The sequence below is a fragment of the Lutra lutra genome, chromosome 7 (genome assembly GCF_902655055.1).
Source record: "Lutra lutra chromosome 7, mLutLut1.2, whole genome shotgun sequence".
In the NCBI taxonomy this organism is placed as follows: domain Eukaryota; kingdom Metazoa; phylum Chordata; class Mammalia; order Carnivora; family Mustelidae; genus Lutra; species Lutra lutra.
The window spans coordinates 18,347,351-18,371,270 of NC_062284.1; the positions used below are offsets into that span (position 1 = coordinate 18,347,351).

General features: G+C 43.1%; 1 protein-coding gene across 2 annotated transcripts in view; it reads right to left on the minus strand.

Annotated features, from left to right (window-relative positions):
* CERS3 (ceramide synthase 3) overlaps window positions 1–19,820 on the minus strand; it is a 109,228-nt gene extending 89,408 nt beyond the window's left edge. The window contains exons 1-3 of one of the 2 annotated variants that reach the window (XM_047739290.1): window positions 12,684–12,881; window positions 11,906–12,169; window positions 4,355–4,455 (exon numbers count right to left, since the gene is read on the minus strand). Coding sequence is in view for 1 of the 2 variants with exons in the window: in XM_047739289.1 (XP_047595245.1) it covers window positions 4,355–4,455; window positions 19,738–19,809 (173 nt within the window). In the remaining variant the exon portion in view is untranslated. Of the gene's footprint in view, window positions 1–4,354; window positions 4,456–11,905; window positions 12,170–12,683; window positions 12,882–19,737 lie in introns of those variants that run through there. The other variant, XM_047739289.1, reaches the window with a different exon arrangement.
* Window positions 19,821–23,920: the final 4,100 nt, after the last annotated feature.

Here is a 23,920-nt window from a genome sequence, read left to right on the forward strand (position 1 = left end):
CAGCTTTTCTGAGGGACGAGTGCGATCACCTGACAGGGTAACTCATTTCCTCAGTGACAGCAGGATTTCTTTAGTCACTGGAACCCAACATGGGCAGTATCACCAAAGGAATCATTTTACGAAAGAGAGGAAAACCTACAGAAGGGTGTGGGGCCGCATCTTGATCGAGAAGGAATTTCGAACACCCCTCTCACAGAGGAGGAGGAGGCCAAGTTTCTTTTAGGGAAGGACTTGGGGTTACTAAGGCACACCGATGAAGCAAGCCCCGAGTTTCAATGTTTTAAAAATATATGCTTATGTAATAGTTAAAGGCTGGGTTTCCGGTCGCATAGCCTGCTGCCCCCACAGAATGAAGCAGTCTTTGGAAAAGAACGAGATGACAAAGATTCTAGTAATCTTCAGGTGAGGGTGAGATGCGGTGGGCAGGGGAGCCTCCAGGAGAGGGCAAGAAAAAAATCTGCAATTGCTGCTTCTCAACAGTTTTCTTCATGGACTCTGAAATCATAAAAGAAGTTAGAAGGATAAAAGGCAAGATTTCCTTATGGCAAGAGCAGTTGGTGTGGGGCTGGGAGAGTAGCACCTGGTAATCGCTGTTTGCTCCTTTGAGTAAATAGGGATGGGTCACCTCCCTTCCTTGGCTGGGACAGCTGCTTCCTCTGTCCATGGCCATTAGTCCTTGCTATTTATTCACCATAGGAAAATCGTCCCTAAAATCTCAAAACTGAACAGAACGAGTCATTCCTGTCCAGTCTTGATCCACTACAAGAAGCCCCTGAAAGGGGAAAAAAAAAGCAACAACCCCATATGTATAATGCCCAGATTTTAAGTAGATGGGGGAGAGACAGAGACAGACATGGAGAGACAGACAGAGATCAAGAAACATAGAGATAGAGACTTAGGCAGGACATACGTGAATTCTATCTAGAACACAGGGAACATATTTCATGTATTCATTTTACTGTTTTTTTTTTAAAAGATCTTATTTATTTATTTGATAGAGATCACAAGTAGGCAGAGAGGCAGGCAGAGAGAGAGAGAGAGAGAGAGCGGAGGAAGCAGGCTCCCTGCTGAGCAGAGAGCCTGATGCGGGGCTCGATCCCAGGACCCTGAGATCATGACCTGAGCCGAAGGCAGAGGCTTTAACCCACTGAGCCACCCAGGCGCCCTTCATTTTACTGTTTTTGACTAATGATTAAACCCATGGCTTTAAATGTAGAGCTATTTTGCCCGCGAAAGTGAAAGGAAAACATCCTGGGTATATTGTATGAAAATGTAACATATTTAAAAGCAAAAGTTTCGGGGTGCCTGGGTGGCTCAAGTCCTTAAGTGTCTGTCTTCGGCTCATGATCTCAGAGTCCGGGGACTGAGCCTCAGTCAGGTTCTGTGCTCAGCGGGGTGTCTGCTTGTCCTTCTCCCTCTTCTTTGGCCCTCCTCCTTCTGGTCCCTCTGAGCGCCCCCCCTCCCCGATAAATAACATCTTAAAAATAAATAAATAAAAATTCCCCTAGATTTCCAAACATTTCAAACATTCTTTCTGGAAGCGTATTCTTAACTTTCTCTCCAATACATTCTTATATAATTCTCATTTCAGTCTCTCTGACTTCCGCCTACCAGAGCAAATCAATGTTATGAATGGGAGAAAACACTGTGCTGACATACACGGTTTCCTACGGCAAGGTCACATCTTGCGCATGGCCAGTTCCTTTTTCCCTGGGGGACATAGGTCGGACATGTGCCAATGTGATTTTTCTGGCTACTCCTCTATTGATCCTGATTTGGGGGTCTCCGGGTTCCTAAGTCTTGTGCTTCTAAGTCTTTTCTCCCTAGGCTAAGATTTATCGGCTATTTTCTCAAAGTTTTTTTCTGCCAAGAAACACAGTTAGCAGAAGTTCTCCTGGGAATAACCGGTCTGCATCGGGTGAGGCGGGACCGCGTGTGATCCTAGAGAAGGGACTGGAACAGAGATAACCCACAGGACAGGCGCCGGCTCCATGTGCTGTTGGAGGGGAGTCAAAGTTCCTCCTCCCTGTGGTTCCAGTTAGCGAAATTTCAGTATGGATGTCTCTTAAGGTCCTTGTCAAAGGAAGGCAAGCTCTGAAAGCAAGCCAGTGTGAATGGAAGGATATTCAACAGCAAGCATCCCAGGTGCAAGTAATGTCCAAAACATAGAATGGACGACTCTAACCTTGCATCCGGTCTCTTGAAATATACCAAGAGATGCCTAGCGGAGCCTCAACGAAGTCCTTCTGTTCAAGCAGGAGAGGGAGAGCCCTGTGTGCTTCTCTTCCCTGCCCAGTAAAGCTGTTTCTTAGTAAATTCATCTTCCTGGTAGTTTACGAGGTCGGGAATGTTACTCAGCTGCCACCTTATGAAATCTGAGCCATTTCAACTTTGCCATGCTGTTAGGTGGAGGTTTCCAGGGTGTGGTGGTAGGACAGGAGTCACATTTAGATATTCCACAGCAATTCTGAAATGCTCAGCCTCTGTCGCTCTGTCATGTATCAGTCAGTGATTTCATTAAGCACCAACTGTGTACTGAGGGCGCACAGTTTCAGGCCCAGGAGCAGCCCTACCCTTTCACCCTGGCCTTGTTTGAAAAAGACCCCAGTCTGGCCTTGCTCTGGTTATACGTCTCTCCCACTGGCTGAGGAGTCCATAGACCCAAAACTGCAAGCTGACCCACATACCATACCCCCTTTCTAGACTTGTTAGGGGTACCCAGGACCCTAGAATTCCCTGCCTGACACCTCCAAATTCTCTTTAAGGCCTGCAGGGATCCTTCCCCAGGTCTGTCCTCTGAAAAATGATAGCACAGTATACCCCTAGGCCTAGGAATGGCCAACAGGAGACTGTTGGGCAGAAGATGAAAAGACTCACACTTGGACACATACACAGAGGTGTCCGCACACATGGGCACTGGGGCTTCAAGCCAAGCAGGACAATTCTGGGGCTGAGAAGTGGGATAGGGTCAGGCTGAGAGCCAGACAACTCCACATGTCCTCTTGCCTTGGGGCCTGAGGGATAAGCTTGTCCACAGGGACTCACCATAGGTCTGGCCACTCTAGAAGCCCCAGGAATTCTGGAAACCAAAGACAGATTTAGGCTGAGCAGCCACCAGAGGGGCTGGTAGCATGACAGAGACAGAAATCCACAGGTAACTTCCGACGGTCCAGCTGAATCGCTCCTCCCCAGGGAAGGCAACCTCTTTGTTAGCAGAAAGTGGTTTATTCACCCAGCTCCCCTAAACTTCCCCATCCCCACCCCCACCACCAGCAGGTTACCACTTCACTATAGAAAGAGGTGGGGCAATACATTTGTGATCAATGGAGTTTGTGTTTGGTAAGAAGGTGTAGAAGAGTAGAAGCTAAAAGGTGGGGGTGGGGTTGGGCCTTTGTCAGGAACCCCTTCTGCATTCTCCACTGATCCACTGCGGATTGGTTAGGTAGGTGGTGGGGTGAAGGCCCATGCCAGCGAGCCCTGTTGGTGCAGGGATAGGGTCAGGGACGTGATTCAGAGGCCCAGCGGCTGTGCTACCTGCTTTCGCAGCTATAAACTGGGAATAACAGCATTGTCTCTTCACAGACCGTTTCGAGGTGACGATTACAATGGTAACTTATAACCAGCATGTCTATACAATGAACACAATTTCTTTCACCAGCATTCCCTCATTGTATCCTCACCACAATAATAATTATTTATGCCCCCAATTCACACATGCAAAGAGAAGTTGAGAGGGATCAAGGGACCTGCTCCAGGTGACACAGCCAGACCAAAGTTAGGTGCTGGGCTAAAAATCCTCCTTCTCTTTACAGGACTTGATTTTTGTCTTTCATCCATATTTGTGAACATGTGCTGTCATGCAAGTCATCATTTCTGATTGTCAGTTTTGATGACTTTGAAGACATGTGCTTTTCAAAGCCTGTTTCTCACAAGGAAGAGCCTGGAAGCTGGAAACCTGCAGGACAGGCAGAGCTGACTCTTCCTTCCAATTAGAAGCGGGGCTCGGGATAAAGGGCACGGGCAAGGTTGAGGGGGCAAGATGGAAGCACAAACAAGGCAAATACCAACTAAGCTTGGGAGATCTTCATTGCCTGGTGCTGTCAGAGGAAAATGTCACTCAACATCCCTCCTCTCAAAAAGAGAAGATCAAAAGTATATCATAGAGAATAACACAGAATTTGCCTTGCCCAGAACTCCGCTCCTTCCCAGAACACAGAAAACAATATCATATAATAATAAAGCTTTGGGGCACAGATATAGTTTACCAAGATCACAGTTAAGACAACACAGTAGAGGTAAAATAAGATAAAATAAAATAAATAAAATAAAATAAAACGTAAATAACAGTAATTACCTTGAGTATATAGGATAGCTTTCTGCAAAGAAATTCAAGTACTGTGTGTATAGGTATGTGGAGATATATGTAAAAGTTTCACCTTTCCTTTCACAACATCCCTGCAGAAGCAGAAAAGGGAAACATAATTAATAGACTATACAATGATACCTGTAACTTTCCTTCTAGCTCTAAAATTCGAAGTCACAGTTACAAACCAGTGGCCAAATTTGGTACAGGTGGAACTGGCCCTATGAATCGGTTTCGTTTGATTTGGGGAGTGCTTTAACATAATTTGCACCGATATCTAAAATTCAGGAATTTTCGCCAAAAAATCCAGTCACAGCTTTACTTGAAAACAATAACAACAAAACAAAACAAAACAAAAAAACCCGGAAAATCTGGCAGTAATCACAAGATGTGCGGGTCTTAATTGAGGCGTAAGCTTCATCAACCAGCCCACTGCTCATTTCAGTTACCTGCCCAGGCTTCTAAAGCATTAACGTTATAATTCCTTACGCTTCTAAGATTCATCAATGGGAATTATGTCCTTAAAGTCAGTGCAACTTAAGTAAAGACAGTAAGAGCACAGCCTCGAGTAGTGATTACCGTTCTATCAGCACACGGGTCTTGGAAGAGCCACTTGTGACTCATTAGTGCCCTGGTTCTCCCTGCTGGCTCTCTAGGGGGACTACCTAGAAAACATTTTTAAGCCATGCTCTCGCCTGATTCAGAACACCTATGTAAGGACCTCTGAAGGTGCCGTCCTGACATCAGCATTGTTATCATTGCTTAACAGACATATTCATTAAAGTCCAGCATGCCGACAGTAGAGCAGCAAATCCCAGTAGTAAACACACCTGTGTTAGAACCAGCAGCCAGACCAAGAAGTGGGACACTAGCAGCACCCCAGGGCCTCCACTGCGTCTCTGCCCAGTCGCTACCCCACTTCCTCCAACTATCCTTGCCTGACCTCTAACCCACGTTGCCTGTTCTTGAACTTCGCACGATCGGAATCACACTGACGGCATTCTTTTGCCTCCTTTCCGTCAGCAGTTGCGACTGAGACAATACCCAGGCTGACGTGTGCGTAGGAGCTGACTCATTTTCACTGGGGGTTGGTGTTCCATGGTACGACTATACCACAACCTCTTTTTCCATTCTCCAGTTGAGGGAAATTGGGGTTTTCTGAAATAAGGCTACTCTCTGTGAACATTCTTGACCGTGTCTTTGGTAAACACATGTCCACGTTTCTATAGGGCAATGGAAATGCTAGGTCACGGGTATGTATACACAATTAACAGACCCTGTTGACCAGGCTTCTAGAGCTGTTGTGTGGATTTACACGCCCACATCTGTGTGAAAGTTCCAGCTGTATCACATTCTCACCAACACAACTACTGTCTACCTTTCACATTTTAGCCTCTCTGGTGGGTGTGTAGTGATATTTTACTGTGGTTTTGACGTGCATTTCCCTAACGACCGATAAAGTTGAGCATGTTTCATGCTTCTTGGCCATTTGGATATGTTCTTTTGTGAAGCCCCTATGTAAATGTCTTGCCCAGTTTTCTATTGTGTTGGTCCATCTTTTCTAATGGGCTTGATTTTTATTCTGGATATGACTCCTCCTTGTTTATATGTATGGCAATGTCTCCTTCTCTTCTGCAGCTGGCCTTTTACTCTCTTAATGGTAAGATTTGATGGAAAGAAATTATTAGTTTTAATAGAGTCCAATTTGTAGATCTTTTCCATACGCTAGTACTTTCTGCACCTTGTTTAAAAAAATCACTGCCTGGGCGCCTGGGTGGCTCAGTGGGTTAAGCCGCTGCCTTCGGCTCAGGTCATGATCTCAGGTTCCTGGGATCGAGTCCCACATTGGGCTCTCTGCTCAGCAAGAAGCCTGCTTCCCTCTCTCTCTCTCTCTGCCTGCCTCTCCATCTGCTTGTGATCTCTCTCTGTCAAATAAATAAATAAATAAATAATCTTAAAAAAAAAATCACTGCCCATCCCAAGGTCATTAATCTATCCTATTTTGTCACCTAGAATGATGCTGTCCAATAGAAAAATAGCGGGAGCCGACTATATAAAGTTTTCTTGCAGTTGCATTTTAAAAAGAAAAAAAAGTGAAATTCATCTTAGTAATGTATTTTATTTAACCCAACACATCCAGAATATTATCATTTCAACATACAATCAATATAAATATTATTACTGAGACATTTTGAATTCTCTCTCTCTACAGTCAGGTTTTGAAATCTGCTGTGCATTTTGCACTTAGAACCTATCTCTAGTGGCTCCGCCATGTTTCAGGGACTCAGCAAGCCAGCGGCTGCCATAGTGGACAACACAGATCTAGAAATTATAGTTTTACCTCCAGTTTTATTTTCCACATTGACATTAACATTCAGATATGTATATACCTTTTAAAATTTTATTTGTTTATTTTAAAGAGAAAGTATGTGTGAGTGCGTGTACATGAATGAGAGAGGGGCAACACGGGGAGGAGGAGGGAAGGGGAGAAAATCTCAAGCAGACTCCCCAGTGAGCACTGAGCCCCATGAGGGCCTGGATTTCATCACCCTTGAGATCATGACCTGAGCCCAAACCAAGAGTCAGATCTTAACCAATTGAGCCACCCAGCACCTCAGTGTATATAAATTTTGAGGTTAGAATCAAGACTCAGGTGTTTTTTTTTCCATCTGTATATTCAAATCTGTCCTTTCTGTATAGTATCAATGTTATCATAAATCAAAGGTCCAAACACATGGAGGCTTATTTCTAGATCCTCTAGTCCATTTCCTTGGTCAACCATGCTTTTGGCATTTAGCATTTTTTTTTTTTTAGTTCCCTAGTTAATTCTTACATTCAGCCAGTATTGAGAACCAAGAGGTCACAAAATTTGTCCATAGCTATGACAAGAAATTTTATAGAGAGGAGCGGAATGGAATAGAAGAGAAAACATTGATATGTGCAGTATTGTTTCATGAAACTTTTATTTCTACTAGAGTGTATGTGTGTGTGTGTTTCTAAATTGAGGTCTAAGGAGTATTTCTTACCATCAATGATTGTCCAAAAAACAGTTTAAAATCCACGACAGTAGTGTCATCTGTGGAGTAATTACTTGGGAAAATCAGCTTGCATATTATTTTATAGTCATCATCTAGAAATGCTCTGAAGTTTTACTCTTACACAACTGGTGATAGACCAGACCTCCACACAAAGCAGATCTCCATTTGGAACAAGTCAGGGAAAGCCAGTTACGGCTGGTGGAACAGGAGGAGCTCATTAGAAAGCCTGTGACTTTGACCCAAAGAGGAATGATAATGAGTTCGTGATGTAAACATTGCAAATGAAAATTGCTAATCTGCACAATTTGAAATTTGTTCAGCGTCAGTGGATTTTAGGTTTCTCAAGTTTTAATTGGATGTCAAACAAGAGAACAAAATTTGAGGGAAAGAAATTAAAGCCATTTTAGTTATTAAATGATGTTAAGTAACCTTTGTTATTGAAGAAAATACTCTCATAGTATTTGCTTGAATCTTGAAATGCTTATTTAATTTTCAGCCTACGTCAAGGTCAATCTAATCAACAACAATTTATTGACTCTCCACTAAAATATGTCTGGCAAAGGAATCAAAATGACAGAAATAGACTTTGTTCTTGCATACAAGACTCTATGGAGAACAATGGATTGTGGCATATGATTTTCCCTTCTCTTAGAACATGGATATAGTAAATAAAAATGATTTGAAGCCCCTTAATGTAATATTTTCTCTCTCCAATCAACCTAAATTCATGCCTTAGCTGTGATTTTTATAGTTTTCCCATTGAGAGGGAAAGGAGAAATGTATTTGGTGGTCATTTTGCAATATATACAAATATTGAATGATTATGTTGTGTGCCTGAAACTCATATCATGTCCTCCATCAATTATACCTCAATTAAAAAAATTAAAAAGCTGGGGACCTGTTTTCATTTCTCCCTTCTCCAGTCCTAATGACCAAATGTCCCATGTTTCAGAAGGCACAGCTACAAGATGGAAGGAGACAGAGCCATCTATGACAGGAAAAGAAATAAAGTTGGGTGCACACATACACAATATTATATGTATCTTTTGGTTTTGTTTTTATATTGTGCACCAGCACATGAAGCGTGTGTGTGTGTGTGTGTGTGTGTGTGAGAGAGAGAGAGAGAGAGAGAAAGAGAGAGACTACATGGGGTATGTGTGTATCAATCCTAAACAGACAGATTTGGATACTTTCAATAAATATTTCCATTTCTTGCTTTCATAAAGATATAATTCAGAGATCAATAAAAAGGAAACTTTCCATGAAATCAAAACTTTCATAGACCAAACACCAACTATGTTAGGCCTCTAGTCTGTTCAGTTACTCTCCTTAAGAATGCAGCATGAACCCTCCCCACAGACTCTCCAGTGACCAGGTTGGGGAAAAAAAAATTTAAAAATAAAATAAAATTAAAAAAAAAGAAATGATTATTAAAGCGAACCAAACCCCTTTAACTTTACGTTTGAGGGGAATTTGGACACACAGTTTATGAAATTTTAAATTCTCATACTTAGGAAGGGTGACATTTGTTTCAAGGTCACTGAAGCCAAATTAGTGCGCTCAGACTTTAAGGTATAATAATAATGAAATTTGGGAATAACTCTTTTGAAAACACAATGATTGCTACAGTTTATTTACAATCAAACATCTGTCTACCATCACCAAAAGCCCTGTGGAGAATTTTGGCTGTTAAAATGTACAAGGTCAAAGATTCTTAATATCCCCCATTCACTTGCTATTTGAGGATTTTATACCTAAGCCCTAGTTTATTTTAATTAGGTTTTTAGCTTGGTTTATGTTCTCATCATTTAAAAAAAGCCCTCCACAAGACGAAATTTTAAGGTAATATGTAGGATAGGACCCCTACAATGATGAGATTGATTGTTTCATAGGGCTTAGGAAAATAAGTCTCTTTACTTTACACAGACTTCTTTCATAGTGCTAATTGTATGGTCCGTGTAGGGTGTCCCAAAGATGTCTTCAATCATTCTGGGCCCACCAAATAAATAAAACAACAAACCTGGGCCATGTAGGACCAATAAGGCTGGTGTTCTGGGTGTGCAGGTGTTTCTAAGAGAAGGGAGACCTGCATTTGATTCCAAAGGGAGCTCCCTTGTGTTCCTTTAATCTCTCTGCCATAATCTGCAGTTGATCAGGATTCAAAGTTAGGGACAGATCGCCAAAACACCATTCTTGATGCCAACTAGCCCATTTGATGAACTTGACTATAGGCCTTTGGCCAGTAAATAAGCCAATTGCTCTTGTCCAAATCCATTTTTATAAAGGTGTATTATCTCCAGTTCAATCTTTGGACTACATCCCTAAATTCACATTGGGGAGGCCTCGGAAAGCCCAAGGCTGTTGTACAGATGGCCTGGAGCCCAGGGTAAATGAATGGTTGCCACACTACTCTCTGTGTTTTATGAGACCTTGGAGCCAGACCCTCCCCCCATGCACAGCCTGCCGGTAGTGCCTTGGGGGCCCAAGAAAACTCCAGTGAACTGTGTGTGTGTGTGTGTGTGTGTGTGTGTGTGTGTGTGTGTGTGAAAGAATGCATAAAAACATATCTTTCCTATAACCGTGCAATGATTCGTACAACAAATGACCCTTGAGAAAGAGGTATCTGTCGTCCTTGCCTTTTGCCTGATTTTACTATGCTCTGGGGGACTCCTAACACTGGACGCTCACTGCTCTGCTTCAGGGGGTATGTCAAAGCCAGATCGGCTCCGCCACAGAGGACCTAAATAATCACAAGCTGATTCCCCAAGGAAGTCAGTGACACTATGCGAGACTAAACCAGCACCCGTCAGCCCCTGTGAGGGCAGAGTCTTGTCTCCCTCCATCACTGCTGTTACCCCCTAAGTCCAGAAGAGGATCTAGTTCACTGGAGGCATCAGCAAGTAACTGGAGAAATGAACACTATACGTATCAAAAGCCTACCATTTGTCAATCATGCAAAAGTCTCTTTCTGTTGCTTCTAACAAATGGCCCTGTGGGATGGGTATTTGAATAATTAGCTTATAAATAAGGAAACTTCAGGTTTGAAGAATTTCACTGACTCGCTGAGGTCACACAAACAGTAAGCAGAAGGCAGGGATTCAAATTTAGACCTGTCTTCCTTTCTAGCCCATGTTCTGTCCACCACACCATGCCTTCACCCCAGGAGAAGCAAATTATAGACTGACCCTCAGTGTTTTGCTCTAAGATACTGAGTTAGCGTATTTACATATTATGGGTTCGGGAACCCCTCCGCATGACAAGGACTCTGAAGGGCTGAGAGAACAGAAGAGGAATAGGGAGGGCTCCAATCTCGTATTTCTGTGTGCAAAAGGCTACAGAATTTGGGTTTCCTCACTTCCCTGCTCTGCCACTGTACCTCTCACCAAACCCAAATGTCCTCATCTGAGAGCTGCACAACATGAGTTCTCTCTCACTGAATTAACTGGGAAATGCATTTATGTACAGCAAGGACTCCATAAGTGGAGATTATTACTAACCCAGAATTATGTAGATTATTACCAACCCAGAATTATCTTCAAACTCATGCCAATTAATTTGATTGTTTTTAGAAATGGCAGAAATATTTTTAGAGGGGAGACTATACAAGTATTACCTGTTTTCCCCTTAAAGAATTTACCCCTTTGTCCAGCAAATTCTACTGATGAAATTTGAAGTGGCAACCCCTTTAAAAAAAAAAAAAGGCTTGTAGGGGAAGAGGTATGAAGGTGCTGTTTAAAGTCAGAACCCTCACTCGTGGTACAGAAGGCACTGGAATAGTACGGATTAATGAATCAATGAATATGCATCGTCTGGTGAGTCCCCCCAGTTTCTTTCCCTCGCCCCGTGTGTAAGGCTTTCTAGCAAACAAACTTGCCTGTAAGAACATCCTGGCTAAACATGTACGCTGGTTAGAAAAAAAGAAAACTATTGTGTTTCTCTCCCTGAGGCCGAAGCTGTAGAACTAATCAGCTAATGTCTTCTGAACACAGCATGGAGACTGTCTCGCTCAAGATCGAGCCAGCTTAGATGAGTCTGCCGCTGTGAGGCGAGCAAGTCCTGCCTTGTTCCACATTTAAGACATTCTGACGTGGTCTGAAATGGCCTTGGCCATGCCACCCGGAGATCTGCGGTCACTCTCTTCATTTCTCCTTCCTCATAAACCGGGCTGTGCCGACTGAGGGCTCAGCCTCCTGTGATTCCACAGGCTGAACAATGCTGCCTAGTCCTACAATGAAGCTGTTTCAACTCGCCACAGAGCAAGTGCTACAGGTCAGAGGAGAAGTTTGGCCCCAGCATTTGCTCCACAACTGAACGCTTCTGAAGTCAAATTCATCAGGCTATGGGCTTCAAATCTCTCTTTCGTGTATCTCTCCCTGAAGAGCAGACCAAAAATGATCATTTTGAACATCTCTCTCTCTCTCTCTCTCACACACACACACACAGTCAAGGCCAACGTGGTCTGAGCATTCTCAAATGGTAACAACATCAGTGAAATGGTGCCTACCTTCCAGAAACTTCAGTACACAAAAGATGCCCCTTGCCTGTGAAGAGCAGTCAGAGCCAGATTTCCAGCGTTCCAGTCAGCCTCGTTCTCATCAGAGAGCAACACACCTCATCTCTGCGTAAGCTCTGAAATTCCTTCAGAGAGACCCACCCTCTAAAGTTGCACGCCTAGATTTCTGACTGAGGGCGATGGGTGACGTGAGGCAAAGCTACTGGATGACACCTTCTGGTTCTTCCTGATGGGATGTTGCTTCCTGTTTCACCACTTGGGAGAGGAGAAAACTGGAGTTCAGTCAGACGCGGGATTACAAATGCATGAGTTGCCTCACCTTGTTGGTTCTGGTGTACACGGCCATTAGCCAACTACCGAACAAGATGGTCTCTGCTCTTTGTCCTCCAAGGAAAGGGTTTACGCGGCGGAGAGAAACCTGAAACACTGTTGACAAGCCCACACTATCACCCGAGCGGGTCTGACAGCCATGGCACTCTCTAGAAGCCTGTGAGTACTGGCGGGGCTCTGTGCTAATGAAATCACCACCACAACCACCACCAGCACGCCCTGAAAACGCATCGACTGAGGAGCATCAGGCCCCGGAAAGGCGACCTCTCTGCCTGGCTCCTGGCAAGTCAGGGAATAAATTCCCTTCTTTTGAACCACACCATGCCCTCAAACTGAAAGTCTGGCCCCCTTTTCCTTTCAGAACAGTCAGAGGTAATTCTCTTTGTTTTTGCTTCTGTCAGCCTCCGAGAACAGTCGTCACAGACAATGAAAGACAAACCTGTTAGTAGCAGGATACCAACAGTTGTCCGCCTCTCTGCCTCAAGCACTTCAGTTTCAAAGGCAAGGTTGCCTACAGTGTTTGTTTGAGACGGGAGACCTTTGGGGGCCGTTTCCACTTTCTCTTGCCTGCAGATGAAACCATTCCGGGTGTGGATTATTTAAAGGTGCCTTGACGAGCAAGGAAGCTTCGGCAAGTTGGTTCTTGTACCCCTGGGAGCCAAAGCTCACCTCCCAGGCGGTTCAGCAGCGCCGCCCACTCCAAAGGCCCTGATTCAAGGCCCTTCCCATCAACCGACCTCAGCTGCTGAGAGACGTCTCCCTTCTCCTGTCAGCTAATCGATGACAGCAAATTAAAAATTGACTAGAGGCAGAGAGGGGGAAAGGCCAGTGTCAGACTCCACAGGTTCTCAAGTTTCACTAAGTGAATTCAGTTCGAAGAAGCAGGATTGGTCAAAGCCCATTCGTTAGATGCTGGGTACTTTCCTCTTGGCCTGTTTTTCTCTTCCCAGACTTTCTTTTCACCATGAAGGAGTTCTGAAATTTTAAAGCCCCTCTGGCAGGACGGCTGAACTTCCAGCAGAGTGGTCCCTAAGTGGGGCAGGCTGTGGTTCAGATCCTGTTGCCAGGCGACTATGTACAGTTTCCTGGTCTTCCTCACGGCACACTGTGCCTTTCTTGCTCCATCCGCCGCCAGCTGCCACCGGACTTACCTTCCTAGTTAAAACTGTTTTTCTTTATCGTGTCTGTCTTCCCCGCTGATAAAGCTCTACCAGTCACCTTTTCCTTATAAGACTCCTTAGCAAGGGAGACGGGTTCCTGGTTACAATCTACCTAGCTCAATACCTCCTCCACGATCAAAAGAATCCCATTATCATTGCCGCACTGAGTCACTGTCAAGGTGTAGTCCCTTTTTCTTCAGAGACAGAGGTAAAGATTAACCTGTTGCCCAATCTATGCAACGGAGTGCAGTTGCTGGAGAGATTGAAGTGAGGAATTTTGATGCTTTGTGAGTTATGACCTGGGGGAGCTGTGTTGCTTACACATCAGTCCAGGGTACCTGCCCGTGACCCCTTTACGGAGGACAAATAAATACAAGTATGGTTCTTTCGAAGACTCCTATGGTCATGCCTTTTCCCTTTCCTCTCTCTCACTTGTGCCTCATGATAAATTGACCAGGTCACTGCTAACAGAGGGGAGAGCACCCTGGGAAGCATGACAGAGCAAGAGGCCTGTGTGGGTGTCACTTCTTCTAGGTAATTCTTAACTGTCTCATTTTATGAGAAAGGTTTAGAAGCGAGTTAAGGTATTAAATCTGTTGTATGTTTTAGATCCTCATTAATAGAGGTTAAGTTGTTTATTAAACATTAATGATTCAGTGAGGCTTTAAAAGTGAACATCACACCTCTGACAATTAAAAGTAGGCAGTTAAGCCTGATATTAGGGGAGCAGAAGGGGCGGCATGACAAAACCCATGGGATTTTATACACAAGAGCAAGCTTGTTACCAAATGTTACTTAAGTGGATAAGCTTGGAAAATACCTACTGAGTCTTTTTCCAAGAGTAACACAGGAGAGGGGGAGAAGAGCAGTGAGGACACTTGCAAACCGAGTCGAGATTCTGGAGGACCACTTAAGAACTTACAAGAGAAAAACAGGGTAAACAGGACATGGGAAAATGGCCCTGGGGCTGGAGCGGAAGATCAGAACTAGAAACTATGTCCAGAGCTCTGTTAGCCAGGAACAGAGGGTACCCGGAGTATAGACACAGAGGAAAGGGAAGTGGGACGACTTCTGATATTCTAAATGGCATGTTACATTGCAAACCTCAGGCTAATATTCTAGAGAAGCAAATATAAGTTGGATGGAATTGACCTTTTACCTCCAAGGAGCACATCCCTTCCGAGAAATTTAGTGAATACGCTTTGGGCCATATTGATCGTAACCTAATGAGTCTGATTTGGGAGGCTTTTATGAACAAAACCTCTGTTTTCTGATAGTGCTTGGTCTTATCATTTTCACAGACTTTTCCAATAGACAGAAATGTCAAGTCAAAATGCTACCAAGCTGCATATTCCTTAAATAGGTGTGTGGAGAAACTCCTATGGGATCTAACAAAACAAACCAATGACTTCACACATGCCAGGAATCTGAAGACTACATCTTCTTGACGTAAAAGTATCCCCCGATGATTTGCCTGAATCCCCACAATGGATGATAGATTGTAGACATAGCTCAGAAATACTGCAGGCTTGGTTCCGGACTACTGTAATGAAATGAACATCTCAATCAAGCTAGGCAAGGAATTTTTTGGCTTCCTAGTGTGTATACAAGTTATCTTTAAACTATACTGTAGTACATTAAATGTACAATTGCATTATATCTAATAAAATGTGTATCTTAATTTTAAAATACCTTATTGTAAACAATAGGTTAACCATCATTGGAGCTTTTATCGAGTCCTAATCCTTTTGCTGGCGGAGGGTCTTGCCTCCATGTCGATGGCTGCCCACTTATGAGGGTGGTGATCTCCGAAAATAAGACAGCCGTGAAGTCGGCCGCATCGATGGCCTCTTCCTTTCACAAACCATTTCTCTGTAGCATGTGATGCTGTTTGGTAGTGGTAGAACTTCTTTCGAAATTGGAGTCAATCCTCTCTCACCCTGCGGCTGCCTTATCAACAAAGTTTATGTCATATTCTAAATCCCTGGTTGTCATCTCAGCAGTGTTCACAGCATCTGCCCCAGGAGTAGATCCCATCTCCAGAAACCACTTTCTTTGTTCATCTCTAAGAAGCAACTCTTCATTCATTCATGCTTGGTCATGAGATGGCAGCCGCTCCGTCCCATCTTCAGGCTCCACTTCTAATTCTCATTCTCCTGCTGTTTCCACCACATGTGTAGTTACTGACTCTGCTGAGGTCTCGAACTCCTAGAAGTCATCCATGAGGGTGGGAGTCAACTTGTTCCAAACTCTTGTTCACGTTGATACTTGGACCTCTTCCTGTGAGTCACAAGTGTTCTTTGTGCCCTATAGAATGATGAATCCTTTTTGCAAGGTTTTCAGTTTACTTTGCCTAGATCCAGCAGAAGGATCCCCACCTGGGAGAGCGAGAGCCTTATGAAATGTGTTTCTTAAGTAATAAGACTTGAAAGTTGAAATCACTCCTTGATCCATCGGCTGGAGGATGGATGTTGTGACAGCTGGCATGAAAACAGCGTTAACCTCACTGTCCACCTCCATCAGAGCTCTTGGGTGACCAGTTACGTTGTCAACAAGCAGTAATATTTTGAAAGGAATCTCTCTTCCTGGGCGGTCAGTGTCAACAGCGGGCTTAAAATACTTCATAAACCCTGTGGTAAACAGCTATGCTGTCATCAATAAGTCTTAGTTAAGGCTCTGATAACACTCCTTCCCCCTGTGTTTTAAGCTGTATGTACCTTCTGCTGCTGCTCTTCCTCCTTCCATGGTATTTTCATTCCTTCAACAATCACTTATTGAGCACCTCCTATGTGCCTGAAAATAGGGAAATCACAGTGAACAAGGCAGCGATGGTCCCTGCTTTCTAGCTACTTAGAGTCTCAAGCCATGGCTAAGGCTGGAAAGGCAAGCATGTTCCCTGAATGTCAACAGCCTCTTGTTCTCCATCTGTGGGAGCCCGTCCACAGGTCCGCTGGGCTACACAGCGCGTGCTGGGGTCTAACACTTCGGAAGACACCAAAGGGAGTATGAGCAAAGTACCACACACCACGTTGATTATTAAGGGTCCTTCATGCCTTCTCCTGAGACCTCACATCAAGAAAAATCAGCCCCCCCCTTTTAACCACTTTTACATTGGGCTGGTTTTGAATTCAAAACTCAGATGTCCCATAAGTTGTTTCACTATTGGGTGCTGTCTGAAAGGGTTGAATAAGATAGGATGATTTCCGTTCCTTTACACAACAGATGTCTCATGATAGAGCTACACCTGTCAAATATTAGTTTCTCTTTAAAGAAACTGGGTACGAAAGTCAAGTTTCACTAAAAATGAATGATACAGGGCGCCTGGGTGGCTCAGTGGGTTAAGACGCTGCCTTCGGCTCAGGTCATGATCTCAGGGTCCTGGGATCAAGTCCCGCATCGGGTTCTCTGCTCGGCAGAGATCCTGCTTCCCTCTCTCTCTCTCTGCCTGCCTCTCCATCTACTTGTGATCTCTCTCTGTCAAATAAGTAAATAAAATCTTTAAAAAAAAAAAAAGAAAAATGAATGATACATGTCACCGAATGCATACATGAATAACGGATAATTTTCATTCATTCACACGTTTATGGAGCTCCTACCAGGGCGGTTTTGACACCAGTAAGTGTGGTTACAATGAAAATAGTTTGCTTGATCATATTAAACTGTCTGCAAGGCCCATTTGCAAAATAGAATACCAGCCATTTATAATTAAGTTTCTGGGCTAAACTTTTTTTTTTTTTTAAGATTTTTATTTAATTATTTGACAGAGAGATCACAGGCAGGCAGAGAGAGAGGAGGAAGCAGGCTCCCCGCTGAGCAGAGAGCCCGATGCGGGGCTCGATCCCAGGACTCCGAGATCATGACCTGAGCCGAAGGCAGTGGCTTAACCCACTGAGCCACCCAGGCGCCCCCTGGGCTAAACTTTAAAGGATATTATTGTATGCAGGGAAATTAGTCGCAACAACTCTCCTCCAAACTTTTTGTTATTTACACTCTTAAAAATAAAAAACAACAACAACAAACAAAAAACAAACAAAAAAAAACCACCCATTCAACAAACAAATGCAAATACAAAATATGAAAATAAATTATTCTACTAAGTACTAAGGGCTTCAGGTATTAGTTAAATTTAAAAAAATAATATTTTTTCAAAGCTGAAAAGAAGACTGTCTGATTGTCAGTAATAATCAATACCACTTTGGCCTCAGATATGCTCTGTATCAAGGTCCTAAGTTTTTGGAGACAGTAACATAGCAACTAGAACCAAACAGAAAACTCTTGGGCAATGAAACTTCATTATTGGGTTTCAGCAGGAACAACATAAAGCAAAGATCCTCATATGTGTAACAGAAGTACATATAAATCATCATAATTTCATAGTAACAGTGATGGCTTGTGGCTCCCATAATTGGTGACCCCCAGAGGGACTGATCCCATATATTGAAGCAATCCTGCCATTCCATTCCTTACATATCCGCAATGATGTATACTGATGATCAGATACCCAGATACATGTCATGCTAATATCATGCAAATATAAAAATGGACCCCATTAGGACAGAAATGCCATTTGACTCTTGTAGAGTTCCAACCACTGTTAATAAGATAGGTTTTTACTCTTGTAAGGGTATTTTCTGTATCCGTAACATATGTATCCTCGTCTAAACCAGTAGCTCAATTTTTAAAACGTAATCCACAATACATACCTTTTATAACATGACCTAATACAAATATACCTACAAATATATATGACTGAAACAAAAGTTTCACAAAACAATACTTATCCGTATTACTTGTGATGCATTCTATTGTCTACTCTGGTCTAATCTTGACTCTAAAAAATGCCGGTCTGGGGGAACCTGGGTGGCTCAGTGGGTTAAAGCCTCTGCCTTCAGCTCAGGTCATGATCCCAGGGTTCTGGGATTGAGCCCCACATCAGGCTCTCTGCTCAGCAGGGAGCCTGCTTCCTCCTCTCTCTCTCTCTGTCTGCATCTTCCTACTTGTGATCTCTGTCAAATAAATAAATAAAATCTTAAAAATAAAAATAAAAAATGCCAGTCCGGACCTACTAAATTGGCTTACGATCCATTAAGGGATGTTGGAACATAATTTATAGGGCTCAAAACTACCTCACTGGATTGCTTTACCCTTTCTATAATTCAACATACTACTTAGACTTTTTTCCTTTCTAATTCCAGTTAATTTTTTTTTAAGATTTTATTTATTTGACAGAGAGAGATCACAAGTGGGCAGAGAGGCAAGCAGAGAGAGAGAGAGAGAGAGAGAGGAGGAAGCAGGCTCCCTGCAGAGAGCCCGATGTGGGACTCGATCCCAGGACCCTGAGATCATGACCTGAGCTGAAGGCAGAGGCTTAACCACTGAGCCACCCAGCTGCCCCCTAATTCCAGTTAATTTAAAGACATTTACCAATGAAATAAAAGAAAAATTGGGGAGAGCATCAAATTTCAGAGGGTGATTTCAGACTCCAAACTATGACTACGTAGATGGGGGTCCAACTAATTACTGAATTTAAGCATATCCCGGGGGCTTTGATAAATTTTCTTGAATTTTAGAGTAAGTAAAGGCATATTTTCAGTATTTTTTTTTTTAAGTAGGGATAATAACTTTTACCTGACAAAAACAAAGCCTATTCGAAAGGCATCCTGGCCAGAGGTACAAAGGCCATAGCTGCTTGTGGGATCAAGTCTAGGCCCTCAAGTCCATTTCTGGTCAGTCTCTAGGGCTCCCTGCTGAGCCCCCTACCCCAGAGGACAGCAGTAATCTGGGTTAGGTCTCTGTTCAGCTGGGTGGGGTTGATATCCAGGAAAGATGAAGCTAACTTAGCGATTCACAAAACCCCACAAAGGCAAAGGTGGGAAACAGCTTGGTACTCCAGCCCTGGGATACGCCTGACTTGGCAAGGACCAGTACCTGTGAGTTGCAGCAAAGGGGAGGAAGCCCAGCCCAGGACAGGGCCTCGGCCTTCGTGGGGACAGGGAAACAGCTTCAGCCTGGCTGGGGATATGGACCTGGGACAAGGCGTGGGCAGAGACAGGGACCGAGGAAACGGCCTCGGTTTTTGTGGGGACAGGGTCAGGGCCTCCGCCTACGCGGGGACAGGGACGCGGAACACGGCCTTGGCCTGTGCAGGGACAGGACACGGGCTCAGTCTGCGTGGGGACATGGACCTGGGACAAGGCCTAGGCGGAGCCAGGGAGCCAGGGTCCGGCCTCAGCCTGTGTAGGGACAGGCGCCCGGCTCAGGCACCTGCGAAGTCCGCCCAACCCACATACACCCGGACCAGTAGGCCCTGGGAGCCTCATCCTTCCCCCGCACCTTTCTCCTCTGTTCAGAGGCCGAGACTCCTGGTGCGCCCAGCCTGGGCCAGGGGTCGGCACAGCGGTGCATCCTGGGAGGAGGACTCCTCCAGGCCTGGGGGCGTGGTGGGGGTGGGGGTGGGAGCGGGGATGGGGTGGGGGGCGGAGTGGGAGCTAGAGCGGGGGTGCGGGAGGGGAGCCCCAGCAGGCAACCAGAATACTGCAGGGGAATGACATCCGCATCGTGTGTGGGTGCCCGGTTCATGGCTGGGACTGTACCTGGGCTGCACTTCTCTTAATGGGCACCTGACCTTGTAACACACACCTGTAACATGGGCTGGATAACTTGCCGGAGCTGCCCAGCTAGTACATAGCGCTGCTCGGATTCCAACCTGAGTTTTTTGTTAATTCCAAATATGCTGCCCTTGTTACTGCCCTACACAACCTCTCCAGAGGGTAAATAACATTGTAACTGGTCTGTAGACTATTCACAACTTCCAGGTGTTGGGAGAGGCAGCTGGAAGCAGTTCTAGAATAATTTCCTAAGCCCAGGTAGGCAGTGATCTCCTATTACAAGGTTGAATGAACAGCGGTAGATCAATAATAGAAGGTAAAAAGGAGCCATGAAAAATCTCCAGGAAAAGAGGAAGAGCATTCTTTCTTTTTTTTTTTTTTTTAATTTTTTATTTTTTCAGCATAACAGTATTCATTATTTTTGCACCACACCCAGTGCTCCATGCAATCCGTGCCCTCTACAATACCCACCACCTGGTGCCCGGAACCTCCCACCCCCCACCCCTTCAAAATTCTCAGATCGTTTTTCAGAGTCCATAGTCTCTCATGGTTCACCTCCCCTTCCAATTTCCCTCAACTCCCTTCTCCTCTCCATCTCCCCCTGTCCTCCAAGAGCATTATTTCTTTGAATATTTGATTAAAATATAAATCTATGGAAATCATTTATAGAGGAGATAGTATAGTGTAAGGAAAACAGGCTTTGAAACCAGACAGCCCTAGGTTCAAATTCTGCCTCTTCAATTTACTAACTTTGGGATATGTGACCTTGGGCTTTATAATGTGATTTATAGCTTTTTAAAATGTTAATTTCCTCATGAGTAAAATGAGGATAATAATTCCTCCTTGCAGGGTGTCCTAAGGATTATATGATATAAAGTCTACAAAATGTTAGTATAAGATTTGGTAAAAATAAGTACTGAGGGGCACCTGGGTGGCTCAGTGGGTTAAAGCCTCTGCCTTTGGCTCAGGTCATGGTCCCAGGGTCCTGGGATCGAGCCCCTCATTGGGCTCTCTGCTCAGCGGGAAGCCTGCTTCCTCCTCTCTTTCTCTCTCTGCCTGCTTCTCCATGTACTTGAGATCTGTCTGTCAAATAAATAAATAAAATCTTTAAAAAAATACTGAGAAAATGATAGTTATTCTTGCTAGTTAAGTGTACAAAATGTTTTAGATGATGTATTTTCTTAATAATGAGAACTTTAATTATTTAGCTTTATCAAGTCTTAAGTCTTAGTACATTTTCCATGAAACAAAAACCAAAAGGCATCAGGGAGAGCTCAGGATTAGATAAAATGGCAATCAAGGATTTGAGATATGGGCAGAGATGGATGAAAGATTTCAAGGAAGTGGGAAAATAATCACAGATTTAATACACGGTTTGGAGGTGATGAAGAGTTGAACTCACATTGGAGAAAATCAAATCAGGTATAAAGTAGTAGGGAGTTCAGACATTCTCCCAGAGTACACAGAAGAACGAAGATCAAGGTGCTAAGAGAAGAAAGTAAGCGTGATAAGGATAAAAGCAGAAACTCCATCTACAAGTGATGACTTAAAGAACATCTGGGATGGTAAGTCAGACTCGTGTTCTAGGTAAGAGTACTCAAAAGAGAACCAGATCTAGAGAGAATATCAGGACATTTTTGCATTTCAAGGACAAGAAATTATTTGGGATGCACCATTTGAAAAATCACAGTTAACCTAAAAATAATCCATTGAGGAGGGTCTCACCTTTTTCCTTTAGAACAACCAAGAATAGAAAACAATGGACCACTAATTTCTACCCCTGAAACTAAGAATACAGTAAATGTTAATTAAGTAAATTGAATTGAAATAAAATATTGAAAAAAATAAATTCTTTGAAACTCAAAAAAAAAATTTTTTTAAATAAAAACAACAACACAAAAAGAGCAAAACGGCAACAGTTTAAGAAAAGTTGCAACACAAAAACTATTCCCAGACAAGTTGTCATTTAGATCAACAAAAGGAATGGCAACCAAAAGACACATTCCTGACATACAAGGTCTCAGAAAATACACCCATCTTCCCAGGAAGTTTGCTGAGAGGTATACCCAAGTCATCCTTCCTGGAAACTTTACTGGAGAGGAATCAAAATCAAGATTAGCTCATTGGACACACTGTGAATCAAGAGGAAAGAAGAGTTAAGACTAAGTGAGCAATATAATGATAGTGATAAATATAATAATGACAATAAAATGGAATGGTGAAAGCAAAGGTAAAATCCGGAGAAGATACATAATGTTAATTTATTGGAAATAGCAATGTGGGTTATGGATTCAGATGACATTAGCAATGGCCAGAGAGCCAGAGGGGGTGGGGAGATAAAAGTGAATGAAATGTTGCACAGGATCAAGTCTATACTTACGGTCTTGGCTTTGATGAATAGAAAAAGGAATTTGCTAGAAAGATATGGAAAGAATAGGAATTATCTAGAAAGATAATGATTTGCATAGTCTTAAAAATGTAGGTGTGTTTTCTAAATAACTACAAGATGTAAACACAAATTACTAACAAACCATATGCAACCCGAGAGAAAACAAAGGAAACTCAAGAAAGCATAAACTAAAATGGCAAATATATAATTTATGACAAGAAAAATCATCAGAAATGTTTAAGCTATGTGTGTTATACTTCCACCAAAGGGACTAATTTTGATTATCAAAAAGGAAAAACTTTTCAATTACATTTATATTATAAAATCTATTTATTTATTATCTGGTGCTTATATACCTGACTCTTGAAAAATGTGGGTGTTTGTGGCGCTGACATCTGTGCCCTAGGAAAATCCATGTATAACTTTTAGCTACCCCCAAAACTTAACTACTAGTAGCCTACTGATACAATAAACAGCCAACACATATTTTGTATGTTTTATGTATTCTCTGTATTCTTATAATAAAGTAGGGTTGAGAAAGGAAAAGGTTATTAAGAAAATTGTACAGCTGAGAAAATACAGTCAGAGTACTGTATTGTATTTATAAAAAAAATCCAAATATAAATAGACTTGACCTGTATAGTTGAAAATCTGTATTGTTCAAGGGTCACCTGTACATGATCAGACTAAAGAAATCATTTCAAAAGGTTTACTTTAGAAGTCACATAAGAGAGGTGGGAACCTCAGACCCTGGTCTTGAATGGTCCCAACGCACTTTTCTTTAGACACTACAGGGATTTTTCTCACTGGCTCGGTTCACAGCTCAAGTAGCAGAGTCAGGGTAGGCAAGATAGACTGCGCAAGAGTTCAAGCATCATCTGTCCCACATACCACTATTCCATATGGCATGCCACTGTGTTTGTGAGTCCGGCCTCCCACAGTGGATTTGTCACCACTGACCTATAACAGTTGCAATGACACATCTTCCCTGGAGATGGGCCTTTGCCATCCCCCCACAAGACTATTCAAGAACAAAATAAACAGTGCTATTAACTTATTTTATAATGCTATTAAAAGAAATGCTGTTGATGGAATCACAATGGCTTCTTCTTTCTCCATGGCAATCTAGGAAGTGCAGAGTACCGTTCAAGATCCAATTCCAAATCTCCGTCTGAAGGTGGGCTGACTTTTTTTTTTTTTGCGCATACAGACCTTTGAGAGAGTTGGGCTATTTGTGATGACTCTCAAATGTGACTTTGATTCTGCTATTAGTTGGTAATAAAACTCGCACATATGGTAGAAAAGCTGTTGCCAATTAATTTAATTTTCCAGTTACCACTTCCCTTTCCTTCCATGTAGTCATCAGATCATTTCCTTATTAATATCAAAAGTGACACACAATTAAAAGCACAAATGCCATATTCAAGCAAAAGATTCCACATGACGTCAAAAATGATTTACTTGCCAACCATCTAGTGAGTAAGGGAAATATCTTTATTGCACAAAAAAAGAGCAAAAT